The sequence below is a fragment of the Nothobranchius furzeri genome, chromosome 5 (genome assembly GCF_043380555.1).
Source record: "Nothobranchius furzeri strain GRZ-AD chromosome 5, NfurGRZ-RIMD1, whole genome shotgun sequence".
Lineage (NCBI taxonomy): Eukaryota > Metazoa > Chordata > Actinopteri > Cyprinodontiformes > Nothobranchiidae > Nothobranchius > Nothobranchius furzeri.
The window spans coordinates 47,623,883-47,650,904 of NC_091745.1; the positions used below are offsets into that span (position 1 = coordinate 47,623,883).

General features: G+C 43.4%; 1 protein-coding gene across 9 annotated transcripts in view; it reads right to left on the minus strand.

The window, feature by feature from the left end:
• Nucleotides 1–27,022, minus strand: part of LOC107378798 (serine/threonine-protein kinase ULK4) — a 161,821-nt gene that overhangs the window by 19,186 nt on the left and 115,613 nt on the right. For all 9 annotated transcript variants that reach the window (XM_070550837.1, XM_070550834.1, XM_070550835.1 and 6 more), the window contains 3 exons: nt 23,531–23,697; nt 22,121–22,222; nt 10,693–10,887 (listed from right to left, as the gene is read on the minus strand). In XM_070550837.1, the coding sequence (XP_070406938.1) occupies nt 10,693–10,887; nt 22,121–22,222; nt 23,531–23,697 (464 nt within the window). The remainder of the gene's footprint in view (nt 1–10,692; nt 10,888–22,120; nt 22,223–23,530; nt 23,698–27,022) is intronic.

Here is a 27,022-nt window from a genome sequence, read left to right on the forward strand (position 1 = left end):
ATGACATGAAATGCAATTTTGTCGTGTCTACATTGAAGTGCCTACACTGTGCTCTCTCTCCTCTGCTGAGCTCGTGAGGATCCTGCTTCCTGGGGGTGGATCCGTGACTCGTCATCTGCATCGACTCCTCCTCGGTGGTACTCCGGCTCGTTGGCCTTGGACGACCATGGTTCCGGCATGGCTGCTGGGACACCTCATTCGTTGGGATTACTGTCAACTGCTCTTCCCTTTTTGTGGATTATGATAAGTACTCTTTCATTGTTCAATTTTTATTTGGAATATTACCCTGCCTGCGGATAAAACAATCGATTTTTAATTGGAATACTACCCTGTTCGTGGATACGTACAAGATTTGCTCCTGCTTTGCTTTATTGCCCGTGAGGATATAAAATTGCTGTTGCTTCGTTTATGGCTTCCATGGGGAATAATTAATAACCTGCTGACTTGTGTTCTTCCTGAGGCGTATGCGAGACTGTTCTTCGGCGTGGGGTTCGTACCTCACCACAGATGGCTGTTCCCTTGGGATCGCATCCTGTTCTGTTGTCAAGATTCTTCATAACTTGGGTTTGTTCAACGACCAAGTGGTCTCTTGAAGGACCACATTGACCTTGAAAAGGGGGGATATGTAACGTTATGAAGTTCATTATTTTCAGCTCCACATAGCTGCCCCTTCACACAGTAACACCGCCAAGGTCGGACGCTTGGTTCAGTATGTTTACATTCCAGGAGAAGAGACAGAAGAACAGAAGAAGAACACTTTTCATGGGTTAATCAAAATACTTCATTTGTGATAAGCTAATCAAAGCATTTGTTGATCATTAATAATCAGGTGAATGATCTGTGAAATAAAGATGTCATGAGTTATGTGTTTAAATGAATAAACAGGGCTGCCCAGACACACTGATATGCATTACCATGGAAACGCATGACACATTGTTTTCAACCAATCGGAACTTTCGCCTGTGGTAGGGCAGAATCTGGTTTGTTTATGAAAATAGTCCAATCCGGTTTACTAAGATTCTCAAACAACTGGGAGATATAAAAAGAAGGCAACGCCATTTTAAGTCAGTTCCACGTTACGTCCGACTTTCAGCAGTTACGTAATAAACTCAGCTCCAGGACATCCTAGTTCCTAAGGATTTCCATCGTCATCATTAAGAAGTTCAGACTGGCCAGCTGGACTTCCTACTTTGAGCTGAAATCTGTCAAGCTGGAGATTTTCCGTCGTTTTTACCAACGAGACGACGGTCCTTCAAAATAAGAGTGAACTTGTTGACGCCTGCCGCTTCACCTGAGTCGACCCTTCAGACGGGCGTTGTTTGCTGTGACCACTGTCTCAACCAGCTCCAGTATCGCCGAAGGTCCGAGACCTGGCAATTCCTGATCTACACGGGAGACTCCATCTAAGGTACGGCAAAATGGCGGCTCATGTCATCAGCTTCTGAAGCCTCGTGGTAGCCTAGTCAAAACAACCAGATTCGCTACTCAGCCTAGAGATTCTGAACAAAACACACACACACACACACCAAACCGAACCATCTACATCCATATGCATCCATCATTGAGATAGTCCTGGTAGATTGTAAGAATTTATAATTATAGAAATTAAAGATTCTTAAACGATCCCAACTTTCTCTCTTTCTTGTCTCTCAGTCAATACAAAGTGTTGAAGTAAACTCCCTGATGATAAAAACAACCACTTCTGATTGATTATTTAGATTTGTATAAATATACAAAATCAGGTAATTAAATTTCTAATTACAGTATATAAATATACAAACTTCAAATCACAACATTTAATTAAAATATATTTTATTTTACTGCATTCATTTTTATCTGTATGCCAATTCTAAATGTAAAGATAGTCTGCGTAAACCTGAACAGGCCCAACGGTCGACAGGTCACCTGCTTTTGTGTAATCAGATGTCTCTATAGGGGCTTTCTGAGCTGACGAGGATGTGAGGTTCTGGACTTTTCCTCAGACAGGCTCATGGATGCGTCGCCACATCGGATACAGGAACAAGCGCTATTCAGCGCTACAAGTTCTGGGTCAATTTTATACAAACTGTTTTATTAATTATCTTCTGTTGAAAGATAACTTTAAGGTACATGAGCGAATGGTATTGGTTGCTGTCACCTGTTGTGATTGGTTAAAGCAACTCTCTGCTGTCAGAGGGTAGGCCCCGCCCACAATGCCGCGGCTGCTGCGGATCCCAGTGTTTTCTTAAAGCCTGATTCATGCTTCTCCGTCTGCATTAGTGCGGACACACGCAACGTCCTTGCGGGCCTGCCGGAGAGCTCTGCAAGGACGGACAGAGTCAAGCTCTCTTTTCTAAACATCCGTCAGTCAAGACGGACAACGCAAGCTTGTGATTGGTCAGGATGCCACTGTTGTCTACAGCACCGCCATTGCAAAGAGAGCCGAGGAAAACTAGCGGCAGACACGGAGCAGCTTGAAGAATACCTCGTGAAAAAACTCTAAAAACACGAACGTTTAATTCCCCCGTGACTGGAGGAGTGAAAAGATGTGCAGCAAGCGTTTTATTTGTGGACGGAAATGACAGGAAACGTGGGTTAAGAGGCGGCGAGCGCATGAAGAGGTGGAGGAGAATGAGAGACAAATGTGTCTGTCAAAAAGTCTCTTATATACAAAAAAAAAACCCACAATATAAACAGACTATCTTGGACCGGATACATGACAGGATACCACAGAACAGCGCTACGCCCTTTGTTGTCCTGGCGGGGAATTTCTTTGCAACACTCCCCAGGAGACGGAGAAGTATGAGAGCAAAACGCTTCCGACAATCCGTGCGTGTCTCTCCCTTGCGGAGCTGACAGAGAAGCATGAATCAGGCTTTACTGTGGGAAACGGGTAATAATGGCTCTTTGATGGGAAAAGGTTGCCGACCCCATCAACAATGGCGGGAGGAGAGAGAGGTGCGTTTTCTAGCCGGAAATATAGTCACTATTTTGAGTTTGTATCAGCTAAAGATGAAAATATTAAGGTTTGTTGTATACTCTGTGCTGGCTCTGTGTGTTTTATTTTTTATGAATACTATTTATTTTAAGTGAGGTCAAGAAAGACTGTTTTAATTTTATTTTTATACAAACATGCATTATGTCAGGCAATAGGTTTTAAGTTCAGCTTAAAATGTAAGAAGATATGTTTATGACATTACTGTTAAAAAAGCATTTGCAGTAAAGTGAGTGTTGGTAAAACCAGTTGTAGTTTTTATGTTGAGGCAGTGGAGAGTGTTTTTGGTTGATGTTTAAAGTAACTAGTAATCTAACTTAGTTACTTTTAAATGAATGAATCAGTAAAGTAACTAAGTTACTTTTGGAAAGAGTAATCAGTAGTCAGTAATCAGACTACTATTTCTAGGTAACTGGCAACACTGGTTACGTTTTCTTCAATAAATAACTGCATGTTTACGCTTTGCTGTGTTTTATTGTTGACATTATTAAAATAAGGGAGGGTTATCCTCGTCTCCGCCTCTTGATCAGCTGGTCCGCAGGTCTGACATCACGGCTGTGGGGTTGGGGGGTTCAGACTCATATTTCATTACCGAGCTCTGTTGGATTTAATAGAAGCTTTAAAGAACAAACTCTGGACGGTGTGAGGTGAGTTTGTCTCACTGCAGAAAAAAAAACGCACACGGAGCGCCAGCAGTCAGATGCAGCTGCTCACCAACACTCGTGTGTGTGTGTGAGCGTCAGAAGGCTGAACAATAACCTGTAGAATAATTAAAGTCATCATGCTAGAGAAGCTTCTCTGTGGTGGACCACACCAGCTTCTGCCACAATAAACAATCATAATAATAATAAATAACATGTTTTATTTCCTTTCTGAACTATTTCTGTTGAGAGTTTTAATGTTTAAAATCAGTTAGATTGTTACTGACAGCAGCTACGTTTAAGTTTCACTTTCTGATCTGACTGAATGCTGCTGCAGGTAGGAAAACAGCTGAACGCTTCTGGATATGTTGGAGACATTTAGCCTCTCATCCCAGAGGTTTCTTCCACACTTTGGTTGTGGTCAGAAACAAACACACTGGTTGTGCTGCAAGTCTTTTATTTTTTGTCTCCAAAACATGTTTTTGTCTAAATGAAGGTGATGTTGTTGTCCATAGAATTACAGTTCATGTTAAAGTTAAGATTATTTCATCAACCTGTGGTTAGCTGACTCATTTAAAACATGGAATGTCTTGAAAGAATCGCAATCGGGAATCGATAGGAACCGGAATTGAAATGAGGAATTGGAATCAGAATCGTTCAAAATCAAACGAAGCCCAACCCTAACCGTCACCCATAACATTTAACTGAGGATGTTTTTCTACTGAACATCAGCCTTCTTAAACTCAAACCAGGTGTGTGTAACCGATGTTACCTCGTCTTCTTTACCTGCTGCAGAAACAGCTGAGCTGCGTTCACCGAAACGGGGATCCGTGCTGCAAACCCGAAATTAATCTGTGTGTTTCCACTACAGACTTGGACTCGTTAGTCGAATGATTTGTGCAATAACCAGATTTTTATATTACTTCCACAAAATGCAAGTTCTGGATTAGATATTACAGAAACAGGGACGTTTCCATCATATTTAAAAGTCGGCGCTCGTTAATTAGGCCATCATTTTTAAAGTCAGGTAGTCTAAATGACAGCAGGGAGGCTCGCCAGCTGTTGCACACATGTGCAGCGGGCGTTATTTTACTCCAACAATCCGAATGGCTGTGTACGTGCACGTCCATCGGAATGAGGATCGGACAAAACCACCTCTCTCAATCGGATTAAAATTTCATTCGGATCGGGCCAAATCGGATCAGAACATTCCGACTGACATGTTTACGTACAGAATTTTTGATCTGATTGGGCGTTCAATCCGATTAAATGTGTGCATGTAAACATGGCTATTGTCATTATGAAGTAGGTCAACAACTAATGAGCCTAAACTAAACAAACACACGATTACACATTAGTACTTTTTGTTTACTACACCTGGTACTGATGCAGTATTCCTGATAGTGTTTCTGCAACTGAAATTGACGGCTCTGGTAGGAACTGAAGAGCATCTTGTTTAACCCTTCATTTCACGTTTTCTCTCCAACATCCCTCTATTCTTTTACTTGTGTCTTACACTTTAGGTGGGATAGTGACAGAAACCTGTGTGTGTGTGTGTGTGTGTGTGTGTGTGTGTGTGTGTGTGTGTGTGTGTGTGTGTGTGTGTGTGTGGCATATAGTAAATGGTTCTATCTTTACAGACCAAGTTCGCTGTCAAGCCATGTTTTAATGATTATTTCTGATCCTTACGGGTCACTGAGTGTTTCAAGCAGGCTGAACATGAAAATAGTCTCCTACACCTATCTCCTGCAGTAGCTTCGGACAGAAAACAGACGGTGAAACTCTAGGATTAGAAAATCCTGACAGATCTACGCCACACTGTCACTAACATTCATGGGCTCACCCATCTGGGGAAGGCTATTGTTGGTTTAGCGTCCAGGAAAAGCTAACGTTAGCATTAGCAACTCTACCACACAGCAGAACTCCTCCAGGCTTGTGTTCTTGGTGGAGATAAAACAACAACGTTGCAGAGCAGACTGAGTCAGTGTTAGTCGTGTTGCTGTTAGCCAATCAGAGGAGAGATTTCCACACATCAGGAAGTAAGTCTCCAGATCCTGTCATGTTCAGCTCCCCGTTCCTCCGGATAATTTCTCTTTCCTGAAACAGGAGCACCAGAGCTTTTTCCTCACAGTAATCGACTCACAAGACATTCGTTTATAGTCGAGACCGCTGCAGGTGTTTTAAAAAAACAAGTGAACTTGGTCTTTAAAAACGTAGTGTGACTCAACTGCATGTTGAATTCAAACAACTGAATTTTAGTTCATCAAAAGAGCTGTGTGTGTGTGTGTGTGTGTGTTAGTGGATTTATGCCAGTGTGTTGAACATGTTTTCTCTGATCTCTGGTGACATCATCACGTCTGTCTCTGAGGCGACACAGAAAGGTTGTTGCTAAGAAACGGGGTTAGGAGGAGACTAAGATGCTCCCCTCACTTGCTTGTTTTACACACACACACACACACACACACACACACACGCACGCACGCACGCACGCACGCACGCACGCACGCACACACACACACACACACACACACACACACCTTCACCACTAGGGTTGGAGGATGTTCATGCCTGCCACCCAAACACAGACACACACCTCCTTATCATCCCCTCTACATCTTCGCTCTCCAGCTCGTCTTCGCCCTTCTCCCTCACCCTTTCCCCTGATATGACGAAAAAGTGAGTCAATAATTTTTAACTCAACGATGCAACCATGCAGACAGACAGAGAGACAGACAGACCGACATGCAGCATGGGCTTGTCATCTTAGACACAAAGTTCAAACAAGTGACAATGTACCTGACAGCAGAGAAACAGACTTGCCAGAACAACGTCTACATGATGCATGAAGTGTGTTTCAGAGAGAGACAGGGAAAATTTTTCTTTTACAAAGACGACTAAAACAGAGAAACGTTGGATGAGCTCATTTAGAGGTTCTTACTCTGGAAATGTCTGCCTCCCTGTCGAAACAGACAGCCTGAGCAGCTCTTGGGATTTAAAGATGATCAGGCTCCAAAACTAAAAGCAGCTAGTGAAAACTCAGAAGTGAGCAAGTAGGGATTGACAGGAACCAAATAAATGTTTACAATCCCTGTTTGAGCACGTAGGACGTTACAATGATTACACACCATGCTGTCCGACATTTAGAAGACTCAGAGCGGAGAAGTTTTAGCCTCTGGAGCCGAGTGAGAGACGAGGTTCGATGCCAGGGACAGCTGAGCAGACGGGCCAGAGACACTGGTGTCCTGGTGTCTTCAGAGGACACATCCTGGTGTCAGGGACACGTACACACATGGACGTAGACCCTTACCCATACGAGCTTTAATGTTACAGAAACAAGCCTTTCCTAGATGAAACGATACGTCCTGCTGTCAGTCACTCGTCTCTTTTCCATCCGTATTTAATTAGCATTCCTCTTTCATTCTCCTTGATTTTAACTAAAAAGTTACATTTCACTCATTCACACCCGACTTGTTCTCACCCTCTGCTTCTTTGCAGCTTCCAAGCTATTAGCGGGATCTTTGATTGAGATGAACAAAAGCACTGAAATCAATGAGAGATAATTAAAAAGGTTTTTTTGAAGGGCAGACTCATCTCGGTGTGTGTAGGTGTGTGTCGGAGACAGAACCAGGCAGTGACGTGTTTCTGTGTGAAACATTTAACCTAAAAACGAGCTGGAAGACAAAGTCAAATGGTGAATCTGCTTAAAAAGGGTAAAATGATCTAATATGACTGTGAAATTGATTTAATGTGTATTTCAATTCAGATTGTTTCCCCCCAAAACCTTGTTTCTTGTTTTCCATGTTGACCTTTATGAGGCCCTATGCCCATCTGAAGGTTAAGATGGCAGAATGACTCCAAAACACACGTCAATAAACTATACCTTCTCCGTAACTCCGATCATATAAAAAAACAAGCTGGAAATAAAGGTATTTCATCACTTTTGATTAAAGTTGCCCAAATACATAAACATGTTCATAGTTATTTTGTTATTTAGGGACTAAGTAGAATTGTATTTTTATGCCAGGTTTTTTTAACGTGGGATGTAACAGAGGACGTTTCTGTTCCAAATGCCTTCTGAGGACTTTCTGCTGTACTTGAACATACTTGTACACTAAAACGTACTAGCAAACTTGGGTACTGAGAACCGGCCTTTTAAATCTGCAAGGTTTCAATTAGCAGGTGTAACTGGGTGGTGTCTTCAAATGTAAAACTTATTTATTAGATTAATTTCTTTTTCAAAATATAACTCTAATGTAACTCTAATATAACTATACTATTTTTTCTAGCGTGACAGAATAAATGTTTTAAAATGAATTTGCCCAAATGCAACTTTTTGCCCGGTCCGGTCTAGGGTAGGCGGCGCCGGTCCGGGGTCCGTACCAGTAGGTTTTGTTCACACACACTTGTGGGCGGGGCAAAAGATATCTTGGTGCGATACACTTGTCAGCCACTAGATGGCGCCATCAGCTTGAGCTAATAGCTTGGGCATATCGCACCAAGAGAGGTCAGTAATTATATATTTATTTATCTGATGTCACCATCTAGTGGCTGACAAGCGTATCACACCAAGACGTTTTATTTCCACATTTACGGCAGGAAGCGACGCCTCTCGTTCGTGAACGAGCTCCTCCAGCTGAAAAAACACAGCTAAAACATGTTTTACAATTATTATTATTCTCATGTTGTATTTTCATTTATATTGTCCACGAGAAAGGACAGCACAAGCACACTCTGTGACTAACGTCTGTACGTAAGCGGTAGTCTAACACTATTGGTTAATGCTGACCGGCTCCTATTGCACTGAGCTCTGCAGGACAGGGGGTGGGCTTAGTGAAAAAAAAGACATATTTCCTACATTAGTTCACAGTAAATGATTAGACCTTTATGGATACCTAATTCCTGATAGGGAAACACTCCGGATAGCAGCTTTAGGTTAGCTGCTGTGTCTGTCCTGGCGCGGTGCAGCTCCAGCCTCGGCAGCTCTGTCTCTTGGGCCATTCCCATCTGTACCGGGTCGGCCTGGGCCGGGTAGCGTAGGTTGTTTACATATCTGGGTGGCCTGGTATTTTTCAGGGCCAACCAAGGCTCATTCTCAGCCCTCTTCTCGAGAGGGTCTGCTTCAGGCCGACCAGGGCCAACACACCCACTGCTGACAGCAAATCCACACCTTCCATTAGAGCAAGCCTCTGATTGGTGGGTAGAATCAGCCCACATGGGCAAAGGCAAGGATGTGTGGAATCAACCAGGCCAGGCTGGGGCCGACTGGGGCTACCCAGCCCGGGCCGACCCAGTACAGATGGGAATGGCCCATCTCTCTCACTGAGGCATGCTGTGAGGAGCACACACACTCTCAGTGAGAGAGAGACAGCTGCTGGAGCTTCAGTCAGAGGCGATGCAACTCCACAGCATCCAGAGTGATCAGGAATCACGCATGAGGGAAGCCCCTGCTGGCTGATTCTACCCACCAATCGAAGGCTCCTCCTAACGGTAGGCGTGAGTTTAAGCCGGCCAATCAGTCGGCAGTGGGCGTGTTGGGTCAGGTCAGCCTGAAGCAGACCGGCTGGTTGAGAACAGAAACAAAAGAACCAGGCTACCCTGATGTGAATATTAAACACTGCCTGGGCGGGACCGGGCTGGCCCAGATGTGAAAGAGCCATAATATGTCATCAACATAAAACGCCTCAACTCTGCCACCTGCTGATATGAATCAGTCTCTGCAGTACCCTTCAAACGTGAACTCTGGATAGTGTTTCTCAACAAATGCTCATGTTAAATAATCTCAAAGTGACCAAAATAACAGTTTGTTTTGCATAAAGAAGCAGCCCTGTGATGTGTAGGACATGTATATGATGCATGACCCTGAATGGAGATGACTGACCAGTGAACACACTGATCTGAAGGAAACGGCTCACTCTTGTGAACTCAGATGGGCTGTGGTGAAAGGATGGTGGTTTACAACTAAATAAATTGGTTCAGCCTCCACTGAGAAGCTGGTTGGTGGGCCATCTCACTAGCTACAAGGACGCAGCTGAAACACACCACTGTGTATCAGGAGACGCACACTGAGGAGGCCTGCAGTAATGAGGGCATTAGCACGAGAGGACACATTTGTCAGACAGAGAAAAAGTGTGAGTGGGTGGTTCAGGTGGCTACTAATTAGTGAGGAATTACAAACACATCCATAACTGCACATGCCCCCCAACACAAGGCTACACAGTCCAGTAGCTCCCAGGCACAGCCTTGGGTTAGTTCATGTGATCTAACGGATCAGCTGACCTCACGTACCACATGCAGAAACCATTTCCTGACCCTGCGGCCAAGCCAAAACATTAGGAATGCTTTTTGCATTATTCATAAGAGTACTGAACATTTTGCCATTATTCATAACTTCATGTTGACAATTTCAATGCACCTGTTCACTGGACTTCATCTCTGTTTCTATTTTATTTACCAGCAAATCTTAAGATCTGTAGCTGGCTGAATGTTATTTTATCATTTTCATTAGGGTCAGAAAAGCTCAGTTAAGAACAACTAACTCCTACAACATAAGGATGTGAGGAAAAACCTCCGCAGCATCAGTGCCTGTTCCCCAGAGCTCCAAGGCAGTGATGCTAATGAAAGTCTTCATGGCAGCAAAGCTCTCTTTGTGGGTTCGAGTGTCCGCCAGAGCCAGAACTCATCACACTGGTAAAGCGGACACTTTTCTCTGTGTAATCACACAAGACGTTTAATTGTGAGGGTTAGGTCAGACGAGTCATGGCGTAAAGGTAAACTAACATTTACTTACTGCACTCCTACAGCTCCTCTTTACTCGGTACTCAACATAACTTTGACTAAGCCACAAAATTGGACAGACACTTGACCAGAAACTGTCACGAAGACAGAATTTCTTCCTGGCTCCGTCTTGTTCTCTCTGTCAGTTCTGGTGAAGCTGCACATTATTTTCAGAACAGAACCCCAGTATGGCTCTGGGAGAGCGGATGTGTGCGACTTGTTCTTCCTTGCAATTCCCTCCAAGATTCTCCACTGACATAGCAGGATTGTTTGCACAGATGCTTACATGTGCACTTAACTCACCAGCCGTTTAATGATCCTTAGTGTCGTGCTTTGAGTCTGGAGCGACTTGGTGCTTGCGTTTGTCCGCAGGATGTGTGAGAAGCTTTGTAGACAGGAAGGTGACAAGCAGTCCTGACCCTCTCCAGCATAAAGCTGCACCAGTAAGGACAGACACTGAAGAGATTCCTCCCACACGTCCTGGTTTTCACCGGACAGCTGAGGGAAAACAAAAGTGGGAAAGAAACACTTATTTTTAACCCTAACCCTTCTACTGGGGCATTATACCACGTTTTAAAGAATTTGATGTTTTGCTCCAAGCTACACAAACAGCAAAGTAATCAATAAAAAACTATCATGAAACTATTTTTAATACTCTGTTTTGCTATCTTTCTTTTTAAAAAATGTTCCTCTTCAGTGTCAGCGCAATGTGGTGGAATGAGGGCAAAACACACTGGCAGTATTTGACAAAATTTACCAAATACACTAAAATAATTGTCAGTGATCGTCCCTGTAGGAGCTATGATGCCGTGTCCTGCAGTATGTTCATGAAGTTCTTTATTCACACATCAGCACTCCTGAAGAAAAAAACTTTTACACACACTGTTTAGACATCTGGGCTTCCATAGAAGCTTCTTCAGGTGACTGATCGATCAAGTAAAAACAGATTAGTTGATGTTTATGTGTTTTGAACAAATTTATGAATATTAGGTTCCTCATCCTAAACATTTCAAAGGTGCACTTAACTTACTATGAAAAGTTGTTTTGTTCTCATACTTAAACTGGATCAAAAGGGTTAGGGTTAGGTTAATGGGTTAATCACTAGTAAACATTTAATTTCTAGTAAATTAGGGCTTTCCACAATCAGACACTTCTGCTGTAAGTCAGTTGTGCTTTCAAGTCATAGCTTGTTGAGAACTGAAGTACATATTCCTGAGGGTATTCAAATTAAATACACAGCTATGTAAGGAAGGAGAACTTTAGTAAACTGGCCACAGCATGAAGCTTCAGTGTCGCTTAGAGCAACTGGTTTCAGTGGTTCTTGAACATGAAAGTGGAGCAGCTTCACCTTGGACAGAACTCTGTAGCCCTCTGCTGACCAGAAACTGACCCAAACGTCTTTGTGGTTCAGGTAGGAACAAGTTAGAGGAGGATCAGTGTTCGGGGAGGGCTGGAATGTGCTAGTAGCTAGCAGTTAGCTTTTCCAGCTTGCTCACTCAATAAAAACAACGCTGCTTTCATGTTGGCATCATGGCGGAGCCTGGAAGTAAAAGGAAGATTATAACGTCTCTGGTGCGCTTTTGGCTAAGGAGGAAAAACCAAAGCTTCCAAAGTCAACGAGAAATTGTCATTTTATTTGTATTTGAGCAGCCTTACCTTTCACAGAGATGAAATAAAACACTGTTAGTGAACAAAGATCTGCTAAAGATGTGTCCAGGGCCACCGCATAACACAAATAAATCCAAACTCTGCTGGAGATTTTATTTATGGCGACTATACATCCATTCACATTGATGACAGCCCCGTCTCTCTACAACGGTTTTTCAGCTTTTAGTGATGTTGGATTGTTATCGACCCAACTGCGCTCCCTCACTTGTGTTTCAAAGGGCAAAGGGGCTGTGGAGAGGTTGAGGGTGTGTTGGAGGCTCCATCAACCCTGTAATGTGCTCATTAGGTCCCAGGAGACGTCCTCTTCCTTTTCCCCCCACTCTCCTTTCTTTCTCCATCCTCTCCGATATGTCAATGACTTTCCAGGATAACTCAGAGTCCTCTGTCTTTCATCATTTAACCACCTGCCATTTGTTTGAATATAATGCTGTTCACTTTTTAATTGTCTCATATTAGTATTAATTATGTGTTCACCAACAGCTACACATGGTTATTATAATTCTGTCTGACTTTAGAATTAACATTGGATTTTTAATTAAATGGTTTATTTAGTCACTCAGACTGAAATAACATAATAATTCTGGCTGTACCTAAATATATTCAGTTTTGATGGCTAAAACTATAATGCTTTATCAGCATGGACCATTCAATGTTCCCCTTATATCAGTCGCTTCGTCTGTCGTTGGATGAGTCCAGTGAGGTGATGAACGAACCAGCTAAAACAGCACAGCAGCCTTGAACCAGGAGACGTCTACCACCATGATGGTGTCTCCATTCTGTTAAAGTTTGGTGAAACAGTTGAGCTTTCATCTCACTGGTCCAAGTTCTGGAGCTGGTGTGGAACATCTAGGTGATCTAGGCAGTAATTCCAGCAAAACTGCTATTTTAATTCTTTTCATGAACGTTTCACATCTTTTACAGCACTTTAGGTGACTTGTTTAACATCAGAGGTGCTCTGACGGTTGTTGGACCCAGCGTCGGGCAGAACATTTACCTCCCCCTCCCACCTATCTGCCTCTAGAAGTCAGGTAAAGAGGCAGCTGGAGAGACTGAACAGGAACAAGGCTGCAGGTCCAGATGGTGTCAGCCCCAGAGTACTGAAGGCCTGTGCAGAGCAGCTCTGTGGGATTCTGCAGCACCTCTTCAACCTCAGCCTGACCCAGGAGAAGGTTCCAGTCCTGTGGAAGACATCCTGCCTTGTTCCAGATCCAAAGAAAACTCGCCCATCAGTCAATGACGACTACAGACCGGTTGCCCTGACATCCCACATCATGAAGGTCCTGGAGAGACTCCTGTTGGTACACCTGAATAAGCATACTAGGACATATCAGGACCTGCTGCAGTTTGTTTATCGCCATGGAGTTGGAGTTGAAGATGCCATCATCCAGCTGCTTCAACCAACCCACTGTCATCTGGACAAAGCAGGCAGCACTGTGAGGGTCACGTTCTTTGATTTCTCCAGTGCATTTAACACAATCCAGCCTGATGTACTTGACCAGAAACTCCAGAAGACACAGGTGGGGACCTCAGCTATCGCCTGGATTAAAGACTACCTGACAAACAGACTACAGTTTGTGAGGCAGAAGAACTGCACATCAAACCAGGCGATCAGTAACACTGGAGCACCACAGGGGACTGAACTCTCACCATTCCTTTTCACCCTGTACACCTCAGACTTCCAGTACAAATCAGAGACCTGTCATCTACAGAAATACGCAGATGACTCTGCAGTTGTCGGGTGTATCAGAGATGGACAGGAAGCTGAGTACAGAGAGCTGGTGGAGCGCTTTGTGGCATGGTGTGAAAACAATCATCTGACCTTGAATGTGAACAAAACAAAGGAGATGATTTTAGACTTCAGAAGAAACAGGGTGGAGTCAAACACTGTTTCCATCATGGGAGAAGAAGTGGAGGTGGTTGAGGAATACAAATACCTTGGAGTTGTTGAGGGTATGCCCTAGTGAGAAATTGCTGCAGTAATTTTCTCCAAAGACTGTGCTAAATTGCTTTGAAAAGCAGATATTAAACATCAGCACCAAAAGAAACTTCATTTCCCATGATGCTTGGCACACGGAAGAAATATGATGACGTCACAGCCGAATACCAGAAACACGTTCTGCGCATGTGCGGGAGCTCATGGACAGCTTTCCCGCGAACTCAGACAGCTATAAATTATTAACAAAGACAAAGAAACTCAGTTCTTTTGCCCAGGATCACTGGCTGTAAGGACACGCTCGTTGAACGCTCCGACTGACTTGAGCACGCGGGAGGTCTAAGTGCTCAAGTGGAGCTCACGGAACCGCTGGAAAACTAAGCTGCAAGCCCATCAGGTCTGTTCAACCGCTCGCTGCCCTTGCTGCTGAAAGGGAAGAACACAAGAACCGGGATAGAAAACAGCAACTCCATCAAACTCACGGAGAACGCAGAGAACAGCGGGGAAAGCATTCAAACCGACGGACGACGCCGAAAACAGCGGGGAAAACCACGGAGAACCGTCAAATCAAACAGTGAGGGACGCCTTGCTGTTCTGGTGATCAGAAAACTCATCTTCTCTCTCCTTCTTCCTTCTCCCGTTTCCTTTATAGTGTAGAATAAGCAATAAAACCGCGCTATTGCTTCAAATTACCAGACGAGTTTCTCTTTTCGTTCTCAAATACGTCCGTCGGGTCATTTTTGATAAAGAATAAACTGCTTATTGATCATTGTTTGGTATCTTAAAATGGGTTCTGCTATGGCCAAGCGGTGAACCTAAAAAAGATATTAATTCAGGATTAATCTTTGGTGAAGCTTCATGATCCTTTGAAACGTTTTGAGTGATTTTAAGGTTAAGTTACTTCTGATTCTAAGTGCTTTGGAAGTTAAAGTGCAAGTTGCCACCCACACTTTAGCCAGACAAAGGGGTCAGCCATCTTGTATTCAAGACTTCATTTTGAATCCATACACACGCACACACACACCACTCCTTTGTGAGAACAAAGGACCCGATTCATACATCCTCCATCACACACAAACACATACATCTTCAATTATATCACATGGTTATTATTCATTTATTTCATTGTTTATTCACTTGACAAATTGTTTAATTAAATGTTATAAAATTCAGATTTTGCCTCAAGCGACTTCTTGTGTTGACTAGAAATCTCTGCTCCTAGGATTCACATCCTTTTGACAGACTGATAAGAGTTTTGGATTCAATTTTCCCCGGTTAAAGGGGATGGTGCCCCGAAAGATTCCTAAAGAGTATCTTAATTAATTAATAACTCGGTAAATATTTCCACATTTACAGAATTTATTGAAGAATCCAAAAGTAAGTGGAAGCTTACTAATTGTTCGCTACCTAATAACCCCAACAGAGTTCACCTGGACAACAGACTGGACTGGAGAAAGAACAGCGAAGCCGTTTACAAGAAGGGACAGAGCAGACTGCACTTCTTGAGGATACTTAGGTCCTTCAATGTCTGTAGCAAGATGCTGCAGATCTTCTACAAGTCTGTTATTGAGAGTGTAATCTCTTCAGCCATCGTCTGTTGGGGTATCAGCATCAGAAGCAGGGACCTGAAAAGACTCAACAGCCTAATAAAAAAGGCCGGTTCTGTTCTGGGGACGACTGTGGAACCACTGGAGGAGATAATGCAAAGAAGGATTCTCCAGAGAATCAAGAAAATTATGGACAACCCTGAGCATTCTCTTCACAAGACTGTTCAACAACGGAAGAGTGTCTTCAGTCAGAGGCTTCTTCAGTTTGGCTGCAACACTGACCGCTACTGGAGATCCTTCCTGCCAACAGCCATTATAATATACAATAACTCTTTGACGACTTGATTATTAGGCCCGAGCAGCGACAGCGCTGCAAAGGCCTCTTGTTTTTGCTCTGTTTATATCTTATTTATTATTCTTAGCCCGCTTTGAATGGCCTTTTGGGGACCTTATCATACCCCAAAACTCACAATATTTTGCAGACTTGTCAGGCCTGGTGAAAAATTTGATATTTTAAAGGTCCCAAAAAAATCGCAAAGAAAATGGCTGAACAGCGCCCCCTAGAAAGTAAAAAAAACCCTCTCCATAAAGCTTAGTTTATCGTACAGTTATGAAATTTGGTACACTTGTAGTACTCAACAGTCCGCACAGAAAAGTCTCTTGCAAGCATGGTCAATATCAAACAGGAAGTCGGTCATTTTGGGATGAAATGGCGATTTTTAGCCGTTTTTGCCGTTTTTAGGGTCCGTCTCTGATTGGATTGCTCGATCATTTTTTGCACGATCGTCTCAAAACTTGTGTAAAATTGCTCAGAAGGGATGGGCGAACAAAATGAGACGAGGATTCTGAGTTTTCGTATATGCTGAAGGGTCGGGGCCAGGCCTCAAAGTTTGACTAATCGCCAAAAATATTTAAATTGCTATAACTTCATAACTGAATGGAATAGAGTTACCAAACTTTCTGTGGTCATTCGTCATCCACCCACAAAGTAAATTGAATGGTCGGATGATGACATCACACAAGCCACGCCCCCTCAGGAACAAAAAGATCAAGTTTTACTGTGAAAGGTCCAAAATTGCCCCACTTCACTTAATCACCACGAATTTGTAGCTGGTAACTCAAGACAAATGGGGGTTGCTTGGCGTCACTTTATGTGAGTTTTCGGCAGAGGGCGGGGCTGTGGCGGCGCGGCGAAATCAGGCGTACCGCCGTGGCCTTACGTTTGCCTCCCATTTCGTCATTTCTAAAGATATCGTCATGAAACTTCTTGTGAGTGATCCTAGTCCGGCCCCCCAAAAGATCTGATGTGAACATCCGGTGGGCGTGGCCTATTTTCTGAAATAGCGCCCCCTAGGACCATTAAAACTGTCAGCCCCAAGCCATGCTTTGACTGAGGATCACGAAATTTGGTACACTAATGTGGTGTCTCAGGACCTACAAAAAAGTCTCTTGGAACTAAGTACAAAGTCGCACAGGAAGTCGGCCATTTTGGTCCAAGTGCGCAATTTAGTGGTTTTCGCACACATTGTTTGGAGAGTGATGCTCCGTCGCCCTTTTCACCAATCTCCTTCAAACTTCTGCTATATACTCTTAAGTCATTGGGGAAAAAATTCAACCGTCGGATTTTTCAAAAGTTGAAAGGTGTGGGCGTGGCTAAGCCTCAAACTTTGACCTGTCGCCACACCACTCTTTTTTTCACAGCTCCCTACTGGACTCCTTTTACCCAATCAGCAGGAATCTCTGGCAAGTAGCAGTAGACAACGTGAGGTCACTTGGTATCCAGTACTGGCAGGTTTCAAAAAAAGGTGGGGCTTTGGGAGCATGGCAAAAATCGCCATCACGCCATGGACATACGTTTGCCTCTCATTTCTTATATATACTCTTAAGACATAGGGGGAAAAATTCAACCGTCGGATTTTTCAAAAGTTGAAAGGTGTGGGCGTGGCTAAGCCTCAAACTTTGACCTTTCGCCATTACATTACTTGACTTAATAACTCCCATGTGCACGATCAGATCTATATCAAACTGTGTCTGTGTGATCACTGACCACATCTGAAGACAATGACAATGTGGACAGCTAACATCACCTAAGCCCTGCCCCCTGACTACAGGAAGTCTATAGTTTTATGGTGAAATGCCCGTACTGGTCCCCTCTAATTAAGTCAACATGACACTAAGGTCATGCACTGTCTTCATGATGTTGTAATGACCATTCAGATCTGATAGCTTTCCAGAAAGGGAGGGGCTTTGAAGCCATGGCGAATTCTGGCTTGGCGCCGTGACCTTTCAATTCAATTTAATGGTGAACTCAGAGGGGATGCTGAGTCAGTGTGAGGTGCGGACTAGCAGGCCGTTCGCGGTTTCTGGTGTCGGGGTGGTTGACGATTCTGTTCTGCTGGACGTGCCCTGGTGCCCCGGGCTGCCGGCCAGGCCGGAGCGGCGCGGAGCTGCGAGGGCCGAACGACGCTGCTTGCAGCTTTAATTATTATTATTATTCTGAGCTACTACAGCAATCAATTTCCCTCTGGGATTAATAAAGTATTTTTGAATTGAACAAAAGGTAGGGCAGATCTGCTGCTCTGCCTCTTTTGCACATATGTAATATACCGTAAATCCTCTAATACAGGCCCGGGCCTGTATTTGACTCAAGCTCATCAAGCTCGAGGCCTTTATTGGAAGGAGGACCAGAATTAGAGGCAGGCCTCTATTTTTATTTGAGCAAAATTAACTAATGGTTCGCTGGAGTTTTTGACAATTAAAATTGCGCCCACATTTTCTAAGTTAAACACATTTCTTTTAACAACAGTAGTTTCTGCTTCAGCCATCTCCCCCCTCCCCCTGCTTTAGCCCTCTCCCCCTGCAAAGCGGCCGCAAACTCACTGATGCGCCTGCAGCCTCTCGGAGTTCCTGCTGCTCTAAACATTAAAATAATTATTTCATTTTCTGTTCCTCACTTCTGATTACCTTCAATGGTGTCTGTTTGTTGCAACCACCAGGTACAAAAACTAACTTGTTTTTATTTGACTATTTTTCTGTCCTGTCTGTTTATTATCTTCCTGCATCTCCTCTCAATCCTATAGAAAAACTGCTACCTGGGTTCATATATTCACCTTATGACCTTTAAACTGCAGTTCTAAAAGATCTAACGACCACAAAAACAGCGGAGTGCTCGCTGCTTGGCGGCCGCATCAGTGATCAGTGCGTCGGAGGACAAGGTGATGCGCCCCGCTCCACAGCAGCGAAATGCATCAGGCGCAAATAAAAGACAGAAAACATTAAAGGAAATGAGCCGACATGAACGATCGCATGTCAGTACCGACGCTCTGGCACAGCGCGTTGCCCCCCCGAGCGCAGGAGCTTGTCACCTGCTGACAGCAAGCTGCTGTCTTTTCCGAGGGCTGCATCTTGCCGATCATTATCACGTGACAGCGACTAGTCGATGACGGGCATAAAAAGTCACTATAGTGAAGTCGACTAGTTCATACAACCCCTGCTACTGCTCCCCAGTGTTCTGCAGCATAATCAGCACGTTCTCTTTGAACTTGATATCAAATTTTCGCCTCCTCTTCGTCTCCGCACGGTTAAAGTTACCCTCGCGGTCTATCACTGGCAAATCAAAAGTGAGACGGATGACACAACCGCCCCCCGTACTTGCTTGTTACCACATTCCACCCGGCCACAATAAAATACCGGCCATTATTCACCTCCGCCGACTCCGACACCGGCCAAAATATGATACCCGGCTGTTAATTGAATACAGGCTAATATTAGAGGATTTACGGTACCCACAATAATTAGGTTGTTGTTCCCCATGTGAATGGTTACGATAACTCAGAACTTCATGGTGGCATTTTGCTTCGTGCATCAACAGTTCACTCACCTAATAGTAAATCTGCTTTTATTTATCCATTCTCTAAATGTTGCACACAGCTGAACTTTTGTAAAAAATGACCTTTACCAGGACTAAAGCACACATTAGAAAATGTATGTAATTCATTTATGTTCAGAATCAGCAAAGAGAAATCAGGTTAGACAAAAGCCTGAAATAAGGATCCGTTTAGATTTATTTTAGCTCATATTAACCGATCTTCAGTTGAAAAAACGTAATAATTAGTGATACCGGTGTAGCGTCACTGAATGACCTGATTCTTGACCCTCAGGTCAGACACACAGCCTGGGTCACTTTGATCCTGGCTGCTACAACAATCTACAGTGTTTCTTTCACAGGAGACTGAATGTCGGTCTACCAGCCCTTTAATCTGACTGCTGTTCCATCCGCAAGACGAAAGACACTTCAAGATTTAAAAGTATCATTTTAATAAACTCTTTTCACTGTCTATTACAATGTTCATAAATAATCATCATGGTTCATTATAACAGTGTTTAATTACTGAAATGAATTATTATTCTTTGGTTATTAATAATTATTATTTATGATAATCAGTAATGTTTAACAGTGACAAGAAGATCATGTGCACTTATACACAATCATACAGGACACAGTAAATCAGGTTAAGGTGAACTGCACTCACATGATTCTTTTCTCATCCACGAGAACTTCCTATCTTTAGGGAAGACGGTTAAATCTTCCTGTCAACACCTGATTCGTTAGACCAGGAAATGCCCATCTTATAAAACAGAACTCTCGGCATTTAGCGAGTGAGTTCTAGAGAAGTGGGACGGCCGCCCAACGCTCTTTAACCAACAAGTGATCTCGGTCACGCTGGCAGAATTGCTACGACACAACAAACGACACCTGCAGAACAAAGCTGACGCTACGAGATTCCTTAAGAATCTGCTCAGACGTAAACAAATTCCACACCTGTGTGCCTGCGGCATCTCTAGGACCAGAGAGTCAGTACCACTGGTCTTCCCTACCGGACCGGGTACCCAGAGGCTGATCAACATCCTCCCTTGACCTCCTGATCTGAACAGAGGGTCGTCTAAACGGTGAGGTAGAACACAAGATTGCGTCTGAATGCTCTTCAATAAGAACAACTTTAGTTATCTACCACCAAATTCCTTTTCACCCAGAACGCGCTCCTCTCTCCAAGATACACGTTCTGATCACGCTTTCACCCACAAACAAACATACACTTTCACTTAGATTCATCCATTCACAGGGTTGCTATTTAATACCAAAGTATTTAATACCAAAGCTTTTATAAATTGTTAATAATAAATTTCTTAACTTCATTTTAAACTTGACTCTTCATTGAAATAAACACAGAGTGGGTGTTTATTGATCACTGAACGAACAAAGCTCTTTAGATCTTCTGAATTAACAAATAACTTTGCTATTAAATTAAATCCATCACATCCCACAAGGATCTGTGCTGGGGCCTCGACTCTTCATCCTCTGTTTCCTCTTCAGCACATCCTGAGCTCCTTCAAAGGAATCTCCTACCATCTTTATGCAGATGACATCCAACTGTACATCTCCTTTAAGCCCCATGAAATGTCTAAGCTGCAGCTGTTACACACCTGCTTAGACTATTAAAACCTGGATGGTGGGAACTTTCTTCAGCTGAATGAAGATAAGACTGAGATCCTCATCTGTGCCCCTGAAAAGCTGGTTCCCAAAGTCAGAGACTCTCTTGGTCAGCTTGCTTCTCACACCAGAACCTCCCTGAACCGTCTACAGTTGGTTCAGAATGCCTGTGCTCGGCTTCTGACCAAGTCCTCCAAACACACCCACATCACCCCGCTTCTCCTCCAGCTTCACTGGCTGCCAGTCAACTTCAGGGTTCATTTCAAGATCCTGGTTCTGGTCTATAGGGCCTTACAAGGACAAGCACCACCATACATTGGTGATCTTCTCAGTCCCTACACCCCCAGCAGGTCCCTGAGGCCCAGCGACCAAAGCCTACTGGTTGTGCAGCACCAGGCTAAAGACCAAAGGTGACAGATCATTTGCTGCTGTGGCCCCCAGACTCTGGACCTCTCTCCCCCTGAGCCTGAGATCAGTGGACTCAGTGGTCTCCTTTAAAATCACCTGTTCAGGCGTTGGTGTGACCTTCTGCTGATTCTTCATTGCAACCTTCCCTTCATGCTGGTCTTTCTGTTACGTCTGTCTTTTTCAGGCTTCCATGATCAAGTTTCTTTAATTTTTATTCACACTTTTAATCTTAATTTTTGATATGATTCTTTTTAATTATTTTATTCTTATTGTTCTTGTGAAGCATTTTATTTTGAAAGGTGCTATATAAAAATCCTTTCTCCTTCATTTACAAAGTGAACTCTGGATAATTTCCTACCTTAATGAAAATAATTCAGATTTTATGATCGGCTTAAATGTTTGTAAACATGATTTTTTTTGCCCCCATAAGCAGAAATTCAGTTAAAATTTATTTTTGTCATGTAATGCAGCTACAGAGCAGGCATGTCCAGAGTGTGTAGAAGGACATTTTGATCATCATCATCATCATCATCATCATCATCATCATCATCATCATCATCATCACAAACCTTCGTATTAACAGTTGGGACACACACACACACACACACACACACACACACACACACACACACACACACACACACACACACACACACACACAGGATCTGGGGGTGTTGGTCTCACCATGTGAATGAGGTGAGTGCTGAGTTGGCTCAGGGGTCTGTTGGCTACGAGCAGCTTTTCTGCTGCCTCCGTCTCTGCTGGTGGACAAGATAGCCTCTGGCTCTACACACACACACACACACACACACACACACACACACACACACACACACACACACACACACACACACACACACACACACACACACACGCACGCACGCACGCACGCACGCACACACACACACACACACAAGTTAAATCATTTATAGAGATTTGACAGTCAATAATGATTTATCCAGAGACTTGTCGAGACTCATTCTGACAGGCTGACACAGGAAGGCTCTGCATCAGATTGGGATGGGAAACAGTTGCTCTCGGAGTGTTATTGCCACACTACGTTAACAAGGTTTAGTTGGTCATACAGAGACTATTTGTTTTTGCATCTCATGAAAATTACTCTCATGACCTCTGACCTTTAGTTTTTTCTTCTTTTTCACTTCTGTTCATGCCCACAGTGCACTTTCAGGTCACTGATGCTGGGATAATGTGATTATTGCTGGTTTACACTTTCCCTCCTATCTTTATCTTCCCATTGTGCTTATATATCTGACTAACTCTCTCTTGACCAGCTGCTAGGGGAGGGCGATCGAGTCACGTCCTCGCTCCTTATCAGACCTGATTACCCAAAAGAATTTGGTTTGGACACAAGTTTTCTTTTTAATGAGCTTTGCATTTCTGGTAGAATTGATTTCCGCTGCACATTCTCCCTGCTCCCTTTCCATCTTCGTTTCTCCTTCAATCTTTCCACCCTTCCCTCACTCCCTTCCGTCCTCTCTTTCACCCCCTTTTCACTTTAGTCCCCCCCACCACCTTGTCCAGGCATTAATATGTATGCGTTGGGCTGGGGTGCACAGTATGGGGAGATGGGGGCTTGTTCATGTGTGTGTGTCTATATAGTGAGGCAAACTGAGGATAAAGCCAGCGGTGATAATGAGGCCGCAGGGACATAGCCAGACAGGCCCCTCAGTATGTGTGTGTTTGTGTGTGTGTGTGTGTCCCAGGGACACAGGACCTCATCCGCTTTCTCCTGAGTCCACAACTTCAATGTTGCAGTTAGTTAAACCTGCTAGCTTTCACTGGATACATCAATGGACACACACACACACACACACACACACACACACACACACACACACACACACACACACACACACACACACACACACACACACACACACACACACACACACACACACAGGAAGTTGACTTCGTGCTCTAGCTGGTGAATTTGGGCTCACTATGGATAAAGCGGTAAAAGCACGAGAGAATGAACTGAGTTAAGGTTTTAAAGCTGGACATGCAGCTCACAGCTACTCAACAGAAATGTGACAAAGCCTTAGAAGAGTTTTTATGGTACTAGAGCTCTTGTACCTGCAGCGCAGCTTGAACAGCAGCTGAGATCTGCTTCAGGATGTTGTGAAGCAGCTCCAGAAAGGCTTGCAGCACCAGGTGGCTGACTTTCCTTCCAGCTTGCTTCTCTCCACCCAGGTAGACTGGTGCAGCTTGGGAGAGTGAAGTCACCACCACTTCCACGAGCCCTGCAAGGTGGACAAAAGACAGCCATCAGAGTGCTGGACCTGGGTAATGCAACCGTTCAGGATTTATAAAAGAACTCACACAACCAACAAGTTAAGGTCCCTGTAACATCTTTTATTCCAGTCAAAATGCATTTTGAAAATAATTTTCTGAGTTTGGTTCACAAAGTAAGTGATGTCAGCAGTTTACCAACCCTTTAGAGAGTAATTCTACAAAAATCCACAGTGGGTTACGACACAGTGAACCAGCTTGTCATTTGCACCAGTTTCTCTCAGAGCTACGGCAGCTCAATATGACTCAAACGCCACAGAACAAAGCCTGAAGGTCTCAACTCTCACAGTGAATCACAACACCTGCAGCAGCAACAATAAATAAAGATTTTTTCCCTTTGCTCACCTCACAACAGAAATCTGAAATGAAACACGGTTCTGTAACTAAAGCAATTATTCCACCACCGTGCTTTACATCTATTAACTGTGGACATTCGCTGGTTTTGGAGATGTCCAGATCGCCGTTAGGAGCATCTTGAGGTGTAGCAGAACTCTGCATGTGTGAAAAATCCAACCTGGAGACTTTCTGTCAGCAGTAGTTGGACATGACATGTATCTAAATAGATGAAGAGTTAAGCCGCAGACTGTCCTTTGTTTTCCTTTGCTGTGCACAAACCAGATCAGGTTACTGGGTTAGGGCTAATAAATCACCTCATTAACGGATTCATTCCTATCCGCATGCTGAACACAGATGGATTTCATTTCTCTGACTTCACCTGCAAAGCTGCAGCTATCAGGACACTGAGCTTGCCTGATGTCGGTGAGATGTGTTTCTTCCACATGATTAATTAGTCGGACTTCTAGTCTTGGAACCGTTGAGTAAAAACTCATTTCAGTTTTAATTTGGCTGGTTTGTGTAGCACCGATTAACAATCAGTCGTAATTTTTACAAAACAAAATGATTACAACCCACACGCCCTGTGATGCGGCGGGCTTTGTGCTTTTGTTGATATGAAATGTTCTTAAAAAAACGAAACAGCTGATCTCTCAGCAGCCATCTCTTCCTGAAACTCCAACCGGGGATTTTAGGATTTGCTGCATAATTATTAGAAACAAAAACTCGTGCTGGCTCTAAATTAATTGGTGCACACCAACATTCAGCTTCCTTCTGCTGTAGACATCCTGCCATTGCTTATTTTGTTTAAGTTACACAAATAACTAAATACATACTGCAAAAAACGGTGTGCTATAAGCTGAGACAAGTTGCTATAAAAAAGGATCTGTGGAAAACAACATAAGGACCTGCAGCCTGTCTCAGGGGGATCTTCACCCCTGATAAAAACCAGGAAACCAGACGCTTGCTTTGGGTTTTTAGTCAGAACCACTCAACAGATTTCATTAAAACTCTCAGACATCTACAACTGACAGATACTTGGAGTCAATCCAACTCAAGATGGCAACCACAGCTAACTAAAAGGAGAAAATAAATAAAAGTAACTCTCAGTTTTCTAGAGATTTGGCTAAAATCAGTCCGAGACTTGGAGGTGAAAGCTGGAACCATAGACCGTAACCTGGTTCTAATCCTGAGACCCACTCTAAACTGAAAGAGTAATTTTTCTGATAAAAACTCAACCTTAAAGGTGAAATATGGACCACGGACACCAGGGTGACATCTAGTGGGTGGAGGCTGTAACTGCAGCAACAGAACAAGGCTTCCAGCCGTCGGGACACCAGGTTTGCTGCCGATAGGTGAAATGCTTTATTCGGTTCAGTTGTAGGCATCACCTAAACTCACTCTGGCTTCAGATCTTTTATGGTTGCTCTCTGCTGACAAGGACAACCACTTCTTCTGGGCTCAGAAGCAGCTGCTTGATAGATGTAAACATAAACCCAGTGTCGTGTTCGTCAAAATAAATGTTTGACTATAAAATATAGCTTGTAAAGGAAATACTGTACCTTCATTCTGCACACCTCTAAACACCCTGTGGGCGTGTTACTTTTAAACATATAGCTGTTTATTAAATTGTTCCATATTCAACCTTGAAATGTTGCACGGTAGTAGCTAGAGGACATCTTTGGCCCTTATTGTATAACCCCTTCTTTCCAGCGGCGTTTTCCCATGAGCTCATTCCCCACAGGGAGCAATTCTGACGCAAAACGGGAGGGAGAGCGTTCCACACAGCTGATCACATGAGGTCACAAAATCACAGGGAATTGCAACACCACATGTGACTTCATAAGTCCACACACGGTAAGACAGTTTCCAAAAGTTTTGTGTTTGACTTCCTGTCTGGCACGATCTAAACTGTGGAGTTTGGCGTGTTTTGGAAGCGTAGCGTTTACAAAACGTAATGATGGCGTCTCCTCGCTTCTGGGGAGCGTCCAAAACTTTACACTTCGCCGCTAGTGGAAAGGAACTCATTAATTTCACGGCAGCTATTTGCAGCGTATGGGTTTCGCGGCCATCTTGCACCGCTTTCACGTGAAGTGGAAAGAGGGGATAGATCCTAAACCATCTTTCTGGATTCAACCAAAACAAGCTAACTCCGTCTATTCTCATCGTACGATGATAGTTTATTACTCCAGCATGAATGGAAGCAGAACTTCAAGAAGTTTTGGGCCTTTAAAAATATTATTTTTAAATGGACAAAGTTCTTATTTTAAACCACAACAGCAGTTTGTGACATCATCAAACCACCCGCCAGAATTAAAATATTATTAGCAAACACGTATGACCCCTTTAATATCACTACTGGTTGAAGAAAGCTGTTTCTTTTTTAAATAACACCAGTATGAAAAAGATACTGCAAACAAACAAACAAATCAAGTGTGCTCAGTTTCAAAAGGAAGCGCTGTTTTTTCCACCATTAGAGCTCCTAATCTGCCTGCGAGCTGCAGATGAAGCTCCCCCCTCGGCTCACCGAGTCCCGCGGGTGATCAGAAAGTCACAGCGCTTGTTTAGGCGCTCGAGCTGCACTCTCAAGATTATTGTTTTGTTTCTTTTCAAAAAGAAAAAGCTTCAACTAGATTATTTTACCTCGATAACCTAAATTACCTCAAGCTTAAATTGCAAAAACTACCAAGTGTGTAAAGTCAAAGATGATAAAATGTAGTAAAAGAGTAATGATATTAGAAAGAAAAATCTCCACAATTAAGATGATAACTTCTATTATTATCTTAATTATATTATCTAGAGTAGCATCCTGGCATGGATATATTTTCTCCTTCTGTCGTACAAAAGCATAAAAATGTTACTTGATCATTTTTAGGGCCAGGTGAATAATTCCTGTGTGAACATCGCTGATCTATTCTGATATTTTTGACATTGTGAAGGTTA